General features: G+C 35.8%; 1 protein-coding gene across 3 annotated transcripts in view; it reads left to right on the top strand.

Moving 5' to 3' along the window:
- The window catches only part of UHRF2 (ubiquitin like with PHD and ring finger domains 2), a 75,845-nt gene that overhangs the window by 12,110 nt on the left and 48,009 nt on the right, over positions 1-15,726 (top strand). For all 3 annotated transcript variants that reach the window (XM_057380107.1, XM_057380106.1, XM_057380105.1), the window contains exons 2-3: positions 2,107-2,349; positions 7,322-7,584. In XM_057380107.1, coding sequence (XP_057236090.1) covers positions 2,107-2,349; positions 7,322-7,584 — 506 coding nt within the window. The remainder of the gene's footprint in view (positions 1-2,106; positions 2,350-7,321; positions 7,585-15,726) is intronic.

Below are 15,726 nucleotides of genomic sequence, written 5' to 3'. Positions count from 1 at the left end.
CCCTTTCTAAAAGAGCTTTTTTTTGGAAGGGTTTTTTTGGGGGGAATTTTTTTGTTTCTTTTTTTTTAATTTGGTTCGTTGGTTGGGTCTTTTTGCCTTCCATGCTGATAGGGAGGACTTACTTGTACATTAATGATATAACTTATTCTGCAGTCATTACTGAACAATAGATTGCAAAGACTAGACACACAACATTTTTAAAATTAGTGTTAACACTGTTTACACAGCTACTATAGATCACTCAGGGTGTTCAGATTTGCAACTTCACTGAATTAACTTTAAATTGCAGTACCTCRAAGTATTTTTCCTGTCAGCCTGCACAAGACTGTCCTGAGAGAACAGGAACAAAGACAGGAGAGCAAAGCTCTCGCTTGCTTGTTGCTTACATATCTTCAGTATATCAGAAACAAAGTTCCTGCTTTCTCTCTAATGCATTAGCTTTCAGAAGATTTCTTCATACCACAGGGTTTTAAGAACTATGCTGTAATCTCTGCCACAGCCTGTACAGTCCAATTGGAGCAGAAGTTATGTGTCTCCAGTAAAATCAAATTTATTCATTATTTCAGAATTGGTTTGCTTTGCAAATGTACTGTTCTACTTTTTAACTGTTTTRCAATCAAAAAAAAATCACTTGGTGGAGGTTTGATGTTCGAAGTGGGCTGGAGTAGTGGTCAGAAGCAATAGCAACTCCAGCAGTGTGGATATCCCCTCCAATGTTTTTACAGTGCCGTTACTTGTCTTTGTTTGGGGTTTATTTGTTCTTTGAATGAAATAATGCTTTAAATGTGGTGTGAAAGGCCCCCAAATCTGGGTTGTAATAGGACTGCAAGAATGCTTCTGTCCTCTTTGTTAAAGAGTTGTCAAAAGTGTAGGAATATATGACATGGTGGGACAGAAAAGGTTACTTAAGTAGCTTGCTTTTCAGGGAGAAGCACTAAGCCTAAAGATCCAGGCATATGAGGTGGTGTTGGTAGTCACCTGGACAATCACAGTTACTAGAGATTTCTACTTGAAGACTTGCATTGCTTTAATATTTACAGCATGGAAATCTTCAATATGATTTTGTGTGCTGTATAGTGAACTGGTTTGAAAATAGGCCTCTGAAAAAGGTTCTTTCCTCTAGCTCTTGACCAGAGAGCTGTGCTAGCTTCAATTACTTTGAACCGAACTATGAATGAAGCTTTTAGAGAGCCCAGCTGTGGGTACAGTAGTTATCAGCAGTAAGGAGAATAATTTTTTTTTGCAAGATTTTGAGTTCCAGGAAGAAGAACTGGTTCATTTCTTGACTGTCAGCTTTTGTTCAAAACTGTCCTCTGCCCTTTAGAGATGTTTGAAAAAGAGGGGATGGAGAAAGAAATACAGATTCCACTTTTGTTTATCCTGAGATCATTTGAATGTTACAGAAAACTACRTTAGTGAGAAATTGGAGAAGAGCTCCTTTTTTTTCTCTCATGTTCCTTCTTGTCCCCTTTTTCTTGTACTGATATTGCCCACAAGCTCATGAAAACAGTTCTGTTTGAAAAGATTCATGTAACACCAACTGTTGAAAGTAGGACCTATTTTGGAAAAAAAAAAGAGCGGATAAGTTTTTTGGTGCAAGAAGAATTTGGAAAGACATGAGAGTTTTTTAGTCATTCATGTTTTTCTCCCACTGCAGTGTGAAGTAAGGTGTAGCTAATACTGATTATGCTATTTCAAAGCAATGTGTATGCTTTTAGGTGAATCAAATCTCTGCTTCAAAGATGCTTCAAAGGTCGTTTAAGGTTATTTTACTGAGCAAAGCAGCAATACTGCTTCCTGTATTTCCTGGTGCACAACTTGTAATTTATTGGTGTTTCTTAGCTTAATTGTAGATGGTGACGTAAGTCTATGGAGATGTCTGTTTCTTGTTTTAAGCCTTTCAGTGGTTTTCTTTGATAGAAATCATGGCTGCAGTTAGCTTGATGAGTTTGGTTTTTCAGATACTCAAGACATAGGTTTTTATTTGACTGTAGGATATGGCTTGCCTCTTCTGGTCTGTACAATTACTGTCTGTAGAAGGAAGATTTGAAAACTGCTTAGGTACCTTAAGATAGAGTCTTACAAGTTCACATTTCTTTTTGACAGCTAGAAGATGGACACACTTTATTTGACTACAATGTTGGACTAAATGACATAGTTCAGCTTTTAATACGTTCTGATTCTGAAGCTCCTACCACTGCCTCTGTGACAGATCAGSATGGAGAAGTCAATCCCTGTGCTATTTCCAACTGCAAGAATAAAGTCAAAAACACCAACAGTGGATCACCGAGTCAGCCATCTACATCATCTCGCTCGTTTCTGATTGATCCTGGCATTGGATTGTACAAGGTATGTACAAACTTTAAAAGCTGGAAACTTGCCTCCTTCTTGTGTGTTTAATTTTCTTGTTAAAAAGGTATTGTTTTATTGTATCAGAGAGTGTATTCTTGTTGCTTTCTTTTATCCTTTGGCATAATTCCTCAATTTGACTTAAATGAAATGGACTTAATTGAACCTGTCTCTTGAAGAGTCATGAGCATTTCCCTGTACCACGCTCACTTTTGAGGGGAGTTCACAAATCCTTACACATAGTGTTCTTCAGAGCACGTTATTGAAAAAGTAGGATTTACAGTAGCTGTGAAACAGATACTTTCTTGTGGACAGAAGAAGCTAATAAAGAAAATACTAGCTTTTATTCTCCTTTTTTCTTCAAGCTTGCCTAATAATTGCTTTAGTACTAGTGTTTCAGTGCTGCATTAGAACCAAGCTGTATGTTATATAGTGATTCTTCTTGTAAGGTAGTTTTTTTAGGAATTGCATACTTGGTATTCATTTTGTTTTGTGCCTGTTAATTTTTTCACTATTGTCATGAAGGATTTCATCAGAGTACCAGAAGTTTAATTTAAACAAAAAATGGGCAGTTTTTGGATTGCTAGGTGATTGAACATTTAGTAGTGGATATATCTATGTATGTCAATGTGCAGGGAATGACAACATTTAACCTCCACTTTCTCTTAGCTAAGACTTAGCCTTAACGGTGATTATTTTGCTGGAAAATGTCCACGATTATAGAGAAGAGATAGTAGGTTGAGGTTGTGGTAAATTGGTGGACTTACTGCAGTATTGCCTACAGTCCTTGAAGAATTGACAAATCTGGCTGAGAAAACCACTGGCTGAACCTCTGGTTTATCTTGCGCATGGTATGAGCAAGGCCTAAGGATGATGTGATGTCTGGAGGGAAGCAGAGGCCACATGGCCCCGTGTTGATTCAGTGGGGTACAGAGGAGTGCTTGCATGAGCCATTAGCCTCACTTCCTCTTCACCGTGTGTAACAAGCCTTGCTACAAGTCTGTTTCCTTTATGGAGATAAGTATATCTGCCAAGATTGTTGGGTAAAGACTAGAGAGCCTTTACTGCCACCTCAGCACATGAACTGAGGTATCAGCTGTAAATTCTGACCAAAAGTTACGAAGATCTGCATTAAGACCTATTTGCATGTTAACTTTCACACKCCTAGGAACACAAATGAAGAGAAGAGAGAATGTCTGTGTAAGACCACAGTCACCATAATCTCACCTGTAACATGAAATTGCTTCTTCCCTTTGGATAGAATCAAAAGTTACAATATAGGAGTAGTATTTTTGTGTTAAAAGACAGAGGGGAAAAACACCTTTGCTTGCTTGGAATAGGTTGATAGACTGTGTCTGTCCTCCTCCTCTGAAGGGTCACATTTAGGTGGGCTTTGTGCCTCCCAGTTGCATTGGAGCAGACCCAGGGATATTTATTCACACACATATTAATATTTATTAATATTTGAGAATATTTATTATATTTAAATAAATATKTATGTATTATGGCTGAATATGTGTTAATATATATGGATATTTATTAGGATATTTGAGTATTAGTAATACATATGAATATGTATTTATAGTGCTAACAGATCTCTGTTACTATACTTTCTGTTGCAACACATTAGGACTCTGTAGTTAGTGCATTGCTTACTAGCAATCCTGAATGCACCTCCTGTTGCTTCAGTAAACTGCAGTAAATATGGATGGATCTGGATTGTGAAACCAGACTCACAGTGCTGAGTTAATCAGAAATCAAGCCCAGCAGCACCCAGCCTTCKGAGCTCTGAAGACCAGCTCAAACACAAAGGGGTTCATTCTCTGCCAGATTACTGTAGCTCTAATGCAACAGAGGCTGCTATGCGTATACATGAGTTCTGTTCATTCTCTGAGAAGTCAGGGGAGTCACAAAATCAGTAGCTTCAATATGGAGCCACATGCTTATGTACTTCCTTTTTTTAATGTCCATTTACAATAATGGGAAAAACTGCAGTTCTTCAATTCTGAAACTTTACAGTTAATCAACAAGTGTGAAAGGTAGTAAGAGAAAGGATGGGGACAATACTGGGGATTTGGGAATACACAGTTGATAGGCCGATCTGAGGAAAGGAGTACTAAATATATATATATTTTTCAGGAACGTTAAATTTCAGTAGGTCAAATATCAAGTAATCTCTTAGCTGTTTTGTTCAGGACTAAACCAGAAAATGTAACAGGGAATGGTGATACCATCAAGCCTACTCAAGGAAACCTATTTTGTCAAGTCAGTTGCAATTTTTATGATGCCTCATTCTAGAGACCAAACACTTTCTCCTTCATTACTTGTAAAGTGATTACTTTTTCAGTCAACAATGTGTTTTCAATATATCTAGAGAAAAATTAAGGGTATAGTTGTTTCATTGTTTGCTATTTGTAGATAAGAGTATGAATGCATATAGAGGATTTCTAATTACACTACTGGAAAGTTTCAAACAATGTATTGTAGTTCAGAGGTCATAAACTTGTTTAATAGAAGTAAAAAAGGCCTAGGGCCTAATAAAATAAGGTATTTATAAATAAAATTAGGTGGCTAAGAAATGGATACATTTAATGATTTTTCATTTCATTGTCAGACGATAAGGAATTGTTTAGTTACAGGAAGAAGTATTTTGTTACAACTTATTCTGTCTGAGCAAAATCCTGTGCTCCGTTGGATCTTCATCCAGAGCTAGACTTCAACAAGATACCTGTTACTTACTCCATGCTATGGATAGTCCCAACCTCTGTGCCCTGCTCTCTTTCTGATTTCAGCTACTGGAAGGAAAGGTAGTCAGTATGGAACCTGCAGTTTAAAAAAATAATAAATAGTGGTAGAGTTGATATTGGAAACAGTAGTTAATAATAATTACATTATAGTTAGGTGGTTAAAATAGTGATTTAAACACAGTTCCTCTGTATGGTTTTTCTATGTTATGTAAGTCAGAATGTTTTAGCTTGTTTTATATCCCAGTTGTACCTGACATCTGATGTATTACCATGGRCTCTTAAGGACTAGCCGTGAATGGATTTATGTCTTGTTCCTTGTTACCAAGAATTGTTAGTGATATCTGATCTAAGAGCTGGGGGGCCATCCTGAGATGAACTTGGCATGTGTGAAGAGCACTGTCTTGGTGCAGTGGCCAAAAGGAGGAATACAAGATGAGTTGAGTTGCAGGAGAGGAGTTACAGTAACACTGGTTTAGGCATGCAGGAATGATGTTAGAAAAAACAAAGCTCATTCAGAAGCATGTGCATATTTCATTTTCTGATTCTTACATGGTGAGCTTTTCTTCCAAAAAACTCTTGACTGCAGGAAAAACATTTTAGACAGGAACACTAGCTTGGAATAAAAACCACACAAAAGGAATCTGGTATTAAAATCAGCATTTGTTGTTCAGAAATAGCTACAAATAAAATAGATCTTAAACCAGACTCCACTCACCCAAAATAGTTGTATTATGCTCCTCAGAAGGTGGTGGTAATAATTATTTGCTCTTAGTCTTTGCAAGGGTGCAAAGTACGTTGTGTAACTGTTCACATCAAATTACATAGGCATACATTATAGAGTAATGATTAAGGGAGTTTGCATTGATGGGGTTTGTTTGGTTGTTTTGTTTTGTATTTTGGGATTTGTTTTTTGTTTTGGTTTGGGTTTTTTTTTTGGTTTTTTTTTTTGTGGAAGGGGTTGTTCCATTTTTTTTGTTGTTCTGGATCTGGAGATGATGGCTTCTTTGACACTTCCATAACTGGTTGCAAGAAATAGCAGCAGATGGGGGAATCCTTTAGTGGTGTGTATGTCATTCAACTGTGTTTTAGAGAAGATAAGGTAAAGCACCACTTTGAGCTGCAAGTAATTCAAACACGTAAGATTGCATAGGGGTGCCTTCATGAAGGTTCCTTCTAGAAGTACCAGAATCCACTGTATATGTTTAAAATAGATTGATAGATTTAAAGTAAGACTGTCCTTCTCTGATTTGTCTATCACGTGACTGAAATTGTCATCCTGGTAATAAGCTGTATTTTGAATACTGTAGGTTTTAAGAAAGAATAAAAATAAAAATATACATGTTGGTATTTTACATTAGATTTGGAAGTTATCTGAAGAAGAGGAATGGAAAGAATACAATGGGAAGTATTCCTTTCATGGGATAAACTTGCTGGCTCAAGCTGCTGTTAGCTGTGCTTTCAGATACCTRAGGACTGCTTCACTCTAAATGCTAAAACTTTCTGAGTTTTGGTCCTGTGAAAATACAGTAAGATTATTCATATATTAGAAATTAGCCTTTGGACTGTAAGTAAGGGAGAGTAAGTATCTGTCTGGCACAATGTTGGTATTTGACAAGGACTGTAGCTTAAATCATGTATGTATTTACATGTACRTATATCTGCACATGTACCATATTGATAATTGAAGGTATTTTCTATGGTATGGCTGTGCAGTGGATTTGTTGTAATAATTTTTCTCTCTGTCCTTGAGCCTTTAAAGGTTAAAAAAATCTTGCAGGACAGGAAGGTAGAAGGTTAAATAATAATTCCCAAGTCGGAGGCTCAGGAAGGTCTTTAAACACTTTGATTGTGGTTTAATATTTTAATACTGTATGTGCTTTTTATAGCTGTGAAAAGTTGGTGAAGCAAGAGGAAAGATAATGAAAGATCAAGCTAATTTTCAGGTTTGAAGGGGAAAAAAAGTTAGCCTTGCTTCTTAAGATTACAAACGAATTACATTTATACTAGATTTTAATGAAGGAAGAGTAATAAAATTACTGAAAGTGCAGATGAAAATATTTATGACTGCATATTACTTGAACTTGCTTAAGCTCAACTAGTTATTATAATTCATTGTTTTATGGTAATGAAGTTAAGCAGTAGCATAGTAAGTTGTCTGATTTATTTTTTTCTTAATAGGGATTTTATAAATTAAGCTTGAATTCATTATTGAATTTTCCTTTTAGATAAATGAATTGGTGGATGCCCGTGATGTCAGCATTGGAGCCTGGTTTGAAGCTCATATAGAAAATGTTACCCGAGCAACAAAGGGACATAAGAATGGTAAAGCTCAAGGGAAGAGTGGTAACACTTACAAAAGGACTAATGGAAACTTAAATCAAGATCATGCTAGAGAAAATGCAAATAATTTGGACAGTACACCTTCCACATCTTACTCAGATTGTATGGACACTGATGAAGAAGCTATTTATCATATCAAGTATGATGAGTAAGTTGCTCCTGATACTATTTTGAGGACATCACATATTGTTACTTGGTTTGTATAAACCAAGAATTTCTTGAAGGAGCTTGGAATCAAAGAAAGCAAGTTCAATATTGCAGCCAATTAAAAAATACTAAGGGATTTATAACACTTGTCAGTTGGATATTGCAAATCCATTGACAGTAATGATGTTTGTCTTGCCTAAATGCTTGTGAAGTATTCATTTCTTCTCCTTATAAGAATATCTTTCCTAAATAGGAAAATACATCTTTTCTATGTAAGAAAAAGAAACCATATAATCAAATTTTTAGTGTGGCTTTTTCAAGTAAAGTTTTGTTATAACTTTTTATAAAACTGTTTTTTGTGTATATTGAATTCCTCTAAGTGGAGCTGAAGGAGAGCTTCCATTAGAGCAGATTCTGTTACTTTATTTGAGTTTGTTTTATTCCTAACAGAGCAATTGTGCACAGAATTGCAGATCTGAACTTACAGTAGAAATTTGTTATTGAAAACTTCATGACTGAGGACTTGAAATTGATCCTGAACTGGGGAGAGTTTATTAAGGGTGGGGGTTTTTTTTGAGTCAATTTGGGGTTTCTATGTCCCTTCCCTAGCCATAACAAATTATAGAGCCTCAATGTTTGGGTGGGAAACCTTGAGTTTGAAAGGATTTTGTATTTATGAACAGGCTTTGCACCTCTTCATTTGCTTGTGAAATTGTTCTGAAATTTTTTTTTAATAATGTGTTATGGCAGTAAGTAAGCTTCTAAACAAATAAAATTTTAAATGAGTTGAGTATTTTTAATTTTTGATAATACTAAGATTAGTAAAAGTACTGTAGTTTGTGCTATGTAGGATTGASATAGAAGGATGCAAAATATATTCAATATTAGATTTCCAAAATAGTTTTTTAGAGTAGCTATTTCAGTTTTATATATTTTAATAGTAACTTGGAATCTGAGTTACACAGAGCACTTTTTGTTTCTCTTACAAGCAATAGTTACAACTTAATGCACTTTTCTGACTCTGTGCTAAGTTTGTATTTCATATCTGTGACTGTAAGCCTTTTACTTAAAATGTTAGAAAATTAAAAATGTGGAAATAGAAATGAAAATTAGGTAAGGCATTAAAGCATAATGTAGCAAGATTGTCACAATCAAGCAGGTCAGTCTAAGATACTGGAATTTAGAGCTTTTGGAAAGAAAAATAGTTGGAAAATGAGACTTGTACATTTATAAGTGGTAACATTTTTGGTGTATGTTAATGATCCAATTATTTTGGGGTCTCCTTTTTCTTTCAGGGTTACCCARCATGCACATTTTTACTGTAGCACTCATATGTGCTCATATCACTCTGTTTTCATACGTAGTGTGTACCTCTTTGATGTATGTAAAACAACATTTGTATTTTGCCCCCTCTTTGCTTCATGTGAATAAATAGGAAGGTCATGCTACTTTTTGACACATAGTTCTTCTCTGCTCCAGAAATAGATGAGTTTATCTCTTCGCTCCTGTTTGTCAAGGTTCATATCTTATTGTGAGTACTAGGCCCTGCACAGTTACCTGTGCATGAGTGTTTTGTTTTTCAGATTTGGACTAAGCTTTTTGCTGCCAGATTGGCATTTTCTAGTCTATCCTTGCTGTGTTGTTTTCTCCTTTTTATCTCTGAAGATGATGGCTCTCATGGGTGGCATAGTTTCAGCTCTTTCCTACAGCTGGCATTCTTATGTGACACAAGAACACTCTCCATTATCTGAACTAGAGTAAAAATTACTTTTGAATGGAAGACATAAGCCTGGTGCCAGTAAGGCCATAAAAATTACTTTAATACATCGGAAGGACTGTGTGTCGGAGGTGGACACAGGTGCACAACTTCTCTAATCATAACTGATGCTTCTGTGTTGCATCCTTCCAGTTTGGAAAAAAAAAATCACGTAAGAGGAACTGTTGGTTACAGTTGAGGAATAGGTCACTGTAATGCCTTTAATTGGTCTACTCTACCCCTAGGTCACTGTGTTCTCCTAAAGAAGTTGTTCTTTAAGGGTGGAGCAGGACTCGTCTTTTTCTTAAATGAGACAGTTGGTTTAGCAGTGGTGCTACTAGATGTACATAATCACAAATCCTGTGCAAAACTCAAACACTTCGGTGTGCAGTTTTACATTTCATGAAAGTGTACTTCTGAGGGGCTCAGTGTTCTTTTGTTCCTCTTTCCATTTCTTGCAGAGTAGTTACAGTGAATGTGAAGGGGAAAAGTATGTCAGAGCTCTTTTTGCAGACTACATTTAAGGGAAATTATCCTTTCTGGGCAAGAATTAATTATAGTAATTTCAAAGGGGTAACTACCTTGTGACTAAATAGAGTTCTCCTACCACCTGTGACTGCCACAGATGGGAGGTACTACATATCCTCTCTGATTTTGTAGATAACAGTACTGGTGAGTTGTTTCTGTTGTGGTTTTCTCCCCACCCCTTCCACCACCATACCCCACCAAAGCTGTGTGTCTAGAATTCAACTAAATTGCTGCAACAGCTGTTAGGCCCACATATTTCTGCAGGGAAAACCTAGGGCCATTGGAAGGAACAGAACTCAGTTTCAGATTAAAGCTGGAGTCACAGTTCTTAGTGAGTTCAAACGTTTAAAAGACTTGTGGTGCTTGTTCGGGAGCCTTGTTTTCATCAGTGAGTAAAAGACCAAAATAGCAGTTTTACCAATGCTGATTTTCATGCAGTACGAAATTTCTTGCCATCCATTTGTGGCTGTGTAATTTCTGCCTCACAGTCCATCTTCTGCTTTCAATTTCTGAATGCAGGTTTTTCCCTACAGGCAACAATTTGCAGGTGTGTTGTCATCTTCCTCTCCTCATATGTTTCTTTCTTCTGCTTCTAGCAACTGACTTTGAATACAGAAGAAATGAACCTGTCTAGAACAAAAGAAATCTGAATCCTTGTTTAAAAGGACTTGTGAGGAGTCTAACACATGCTGAGGTCCTAAAGTTAACTGAGATAACTGTAGGTGATCTCTACCACAACTTGCTTAAGAATCACTTCCAAGTCAGAAATAGGACATTTCAAGAGCTCAGAGTGGCACCATAAGAACATGCCTACAATGCTGTGTCATATCACATTTGCCCTTTCCTCTCAATTTACTGTATTTCCTATTTGTTGCTGGTGTAGCACTACCTATAGTAAACTTAATGTCRGGGAGACCATTCTCATTCTGCAAGTATTAGCTTCTTGATCATTAACTCACTGAAGCAGTGGAAAGACTTAGTGACTTACAATCAAAGAAAGTATTTTCCTTCCTTTTCTTGTTTAAGTAATTTCTAATAAAGTCTTTCCATTTAAGAAGCCTCTCAGCAGAAGCCATAAGGAGGCTGGATGTTTCTGCAGCATGAGAAATTTCAGTGTGACCACCTATATGCAAGTGTAGATTTAGTATGACTCAAGTGTAGGTAACTTTTTTCAAGGCCATTGTGCKTGGCTGATGATATTCCCCTCAGGTTTTATAACAATCAAGAGAATTTTAATTTAAACTATGAGATAATATCTGCGTCATTTGCCCTAAAGTACACTGTTGGTGGTTATTTATTCTAGGGAACTAATTGCTTCTCTTTACTTAATGCTTAAACAATGAGCTGTGGAGTGATGCCCTTGGCTCTTTAGACGTGTATACACACACATACAGATACACACAAACACACACAATTAAGAAAATTAGGATTTTACTGTGTTGCCACAGAGGTCAAGAAAGTATACTCATCCTGTGTRGCTGTCGAAGCGACGTACAACACACAGTTGGAGAGCAAAATATTTTGAGGCAATGACAAGAAAATTTCAAAGTACTACTTGGTTTAACAAAAACACTTACTGCTTTAAAATGTCTTTGTTGCTGAAGAGATCATCAAGAGGATAATAGTATTTAACCTGTTTTTACTTTTTCAAGGGATGGTTTGAAGATTAGACTTATTTAACGTGTCCTTTTTTTTKAATATTTTTCATGTGAAATTTTGAGATATATGTAGTAGGCTGGGATTGAATAGACTGTATCTGAGAATTCGCCCAACTGATAAATAGATTTTTGGAGACCAAAAGGCTTTATGGTCTGTTCCGAGATGAGGTAGCCCCTGCTTCTTTTCATACTTTGCTCTCTAACTGTGTACTTCTGATAATGAAGTTGCATTGAATTTTCTGGTTATGTGACTGTACAATGAAATGCTCTTGCTTCCTAATATATCTAAAAACTAGTGTTTACTAGGTGAATGTTACTGGGTTTTGTCACTCATCAGTCAAATAAATTTGCCCAGAGGGGATGGAATATGTAAAAGAAGCCCTGTTTCTTTGAGAAGTAGCTGCTTTGTGCAGCATTAATGATAGTGCATTATGTAAACTGTTACGTTTTGTATTCTGTGAAGTAATGTCAAAATACATCCCTTTGCATGTTATGTGTTCCTTGATTAATCCCTGTAAATGTTTAGATGAGTTGTTTGACTCTTCTCTTTGTATACGTCAAGCACAGGAAAGAGTGCAAATCATGAGGATGCATGCTGTCAGATTCCTGGTTGTAGTTTCAGACACTGAAGTGAGGAGAGGGATTCCTTCTGAAGGTCATGGCTAGAAACATGAAGAAATGGGGTGAGAGCTATAGACTAGTTTTATTGTAGGACTTATTTCCTCTTGTTTATGTTGGACTGTTTAGAATTTCAGAAGAGGAAGAGGAATGAGAACTATATTGTCTGCCAAGTAGAATGTTAAGACAATCTGTTCCTAAGGGTAATAAACTTTCTCTGACCTCATGTCAGTCACAAGCCTTTTTTATAATTAGTCTGAGTGACTACTTGGAGCACCTCTCCTGGCTATGTAGTTCTGTTTTCTAGTTCCTAATATCAGTGATTGGTTTGTTTACTCATTCAAAATTTTTTGCCTCATACAGATTACTAGGCAATGCTAAAGTAGTAGAAGAGCTCCTAYGTAAGGTGAAAGTCTTTTTTCCCTATATCCTTACTGGAAAGCGGGCCACCACAGTTAATTCACAATTGAAAGTATTTTATGGGATTAGCTGCACAGCTCTTCATTGCACTAAGTCCATTCCTTTTAGGGTTGTTTGTCCCCTTTGCAGTGGGTTTCTGACTGCATATTCTGTGTTTTACAATGTCARTACTTGCATGTATTGTAGTCAGGGTTTTGACTACAGGCATTAACTAAGGCTTTGATTTTTAACAATGTAGATAGATACCTTGTGCAAACTGAAAAAGGAATAGTTTGGGTAGGCAGCCCAGGTTGCTGTCTCTTWAGAAAGGATTTGAGCTTAGGGAGGCAAGCTTTGCTGTCCTAGTAGTTGTTTTACAGAACAACTAAAATAATAATAAACTTCTGAATTTACAGCTGATTCTTGGCTAAATAATGGTGTGATCAGTGAGAGTGAGATTAAATTTTACTACTTATCTGTTTATCTTGAATTAGCTGTAAGTGCTCTCCTCACATTCCTGAGGAAAGTCTTTTTCAAAATAAGATTTGTTAGTAAATGTATGACTTGTCATCCTTTGTGCTGTTTAGTGAAGTAAACGTGATTTTCACTATATTGGCATTACTTGAGCTTGCTATACAACAGTGTTGTATTAGAAATTGAACATTCTATGTATCTCTTACAGTTCTAAAGTTCTGTTCTGATACTGTTTATTTCCAGGTTGTCCCCCTTCAGGGTATCTGTGTTGTCCTCACAGTGCAGTCATGTAAGACTAGAAGTTACTTTTTCTTGAAACTCAGAATTAAAGTAATTAGGAAAGTAAGATGTTACTCTTAAGGCTATTAATTGGTTCCCCAGTGTTTGGGCTGCTTAATTGTGTAAGGTTTTCAAAATCTTGTTTATGTTCCATGTGACTGATTTTTATGTTTATTGATCTTCATTATGCCTTCCAGTCTGTCTTTGAAATATATTACTTTTTTTCTTGTAGTGACAAATTATCAGACCTGCTGGTTTTTTGCAAATGCATTGTTCGACTATCCCAGTGATATTTTTCCCCTATTCATAATTGTAGCTTATGTGGTCTTTAGTGTAGTGCTTTTTCAAACAATATTTTTGCTTTCTCAATCACTACAGCAGAAAGGGGCTCATTATTTCCTCAGGTTGTCAGGGAGTGGGGTGGTTTTATTCAAGTCTACATCATTAGTGAGATTTACCTCTTCTAGGATTTCTTTCCTTTTTCTTTTTTCTTTTGTTTTTGTCCTTCTATTCCTTCATTCCAGAGTGTGTGTTGAAAAACATTTTCCTGGATTTTGTAGTTGAGAAAATAAATTATACCTTCATTTTATTGATGTTGGTAAATAATTTAAAAAATTGTATGTCTGCACTAACATTCCTTACTATACTAGTATGAAGAGTGAATGGGGAAATCTTGACTTTTGTTCCTAGAATTTTACCTTTCCAGTTCTGTTTGTTCTAGTAACAGACTAGAAAATTGTTAATGGGTATGTTGCAAGGTTCCAGTAAATTGAGCAGGCTTGGGCTTGTTCTGACATGGAAATACCACATATTTTAGTATTTGAGCATTTTAGCAACCAAAGTCAACCATCTGACCATAGCCAAGAAGCACTGGAATTTTTACTTCATGAATAATTCTTTGCTATGGAGACTGTCTACACAAATAGGAAATCTCAAAAAATCCTTGCTATGCTAGTGGTAGAAATACATCAGGGAAGAATTAAATTAGAGGTAAATAGAGACTTCGTATGGGCATTTTTCATTAAAGTCTTATGATTGCTCTTGCTGTTACAGCTCCTTTTATTAGTGTTAGTTGCCAAATTGTCCTGTAAACATGGAAAACGAACTGTCTACAGCTGTTTTAAATTTAAAGATGTAATTGTGCCATACAATCTTTATTTCAACTGTACCAAATTTATGCTAGTCTTAATTAAAATACTGCTGTAAAAATGTTTTCTCTTGAGTGTCATTTTAAGGTTTTAAAACTCAATAAAKGAGAAAACACTATCAATATATGTTCATGTCTTACAGTAGGTAGTCCTTTATTAAAGCTTGCCAGAATGAGCAAGAATTAATTTTTGCTTAAGTCTTGATGTTAAAATACCATATTTGTTCTCTTTATATTTTGGTTTATCTACGTAAGTCCACATATTCCTGTCTCMTGATTCTATGCTTAAATATTATTTTTGTATTTAAGAGATTAGGTTTTAAATTAACGTGATTTTTAAAGAATGGCATATTAAACTTTAGGAAAGCGAGCATGAGGTAGTAGAATATTCTCATCTTGGTGTGKTTTTTTTTCCATATTTAAGTAAATTGTGTCATTACACACATTTGAGTTCACAAGTTTACTGTGAAAGTACCGTTTACTTATTAATRTAATAATGAATAGTGGTACTGAGTTCACAGAGTTTAATGCTGTGCAATTTTGAGCCTGACTCAAAAGCTTGTGGCAAATATTTTACATCTGTTCTGCCTGAGGTGTCAGTTGTGGACAAATGTGAAAGGTTAAATAGCTGCTAGCATTCACCAACAACCATGAAAACATTTCTTTGTGTGTGAAGGCACAGCAGTAAAAATATTCAATGTCTGGAACCTTTTGCAAAAGAGAAATGAAATGTGACAAAATAAGTCTCATCTTTTTTTTTCTGAAGTTTCTAAGTTTGAGTTTCTGACCASCTGATTAGAGCAAAAATGCACTCAGTGAAGAGTCAGTCTTCCTTTTCTTTCTTTGGAAAATTGTTAGTTTCTATTTATAAAAGGGGATTTTGGGGGTGTCTTTTGGAAGTGATCTTGTTGTAGTTATGCTGATAGGCCACTTTTTGCTTTGGTTTTCTCATGAGCTACTTCTTAGAAAAAGGTGGAGACATTGTTAACAATGACAATCTTTGAAATTCCTCAGCAGTACAACAGGAAAGATTCTGTTCCAAGTTGTATGGAGGTGGAAAAGATAGCAGTAATCTGAATTTAGGGAAAAAAGTTTATCCAATTCTCTCTCAGGAAAAATAGAAGATGAGAACATTTTACTTTTTGAAGAGAACAGATTTTTCAGATTAAGATTACGTTTCTATGAATAGAAACTCATTTTAAGTCAGATATTTAGTTTGGGTTTTTTTAATAGTGACACAGAAACTTTAAAATGCTTATTGGTAGTTTTTACAGTCCCACAGAT

Source organism: Malurus melanocephalus, unplaced genomic scaffold (assembly GCF_030028575.1).
Source record: "Malurus melanocephalus ecotype Western Australia unplaced genomic scaffold, MMel_1.1 scaffold_437, whole genome shotgun sequence".
Taxonomy (NCBI): Eukaryota; Metazoa; Chordata; class Aves; order Passeriformes; family Maluridae; genus Malurus; species Malurus melanocephalus.
This window is presented reverse-complemented; position numbering and strand designations above follow the sequence as displayed.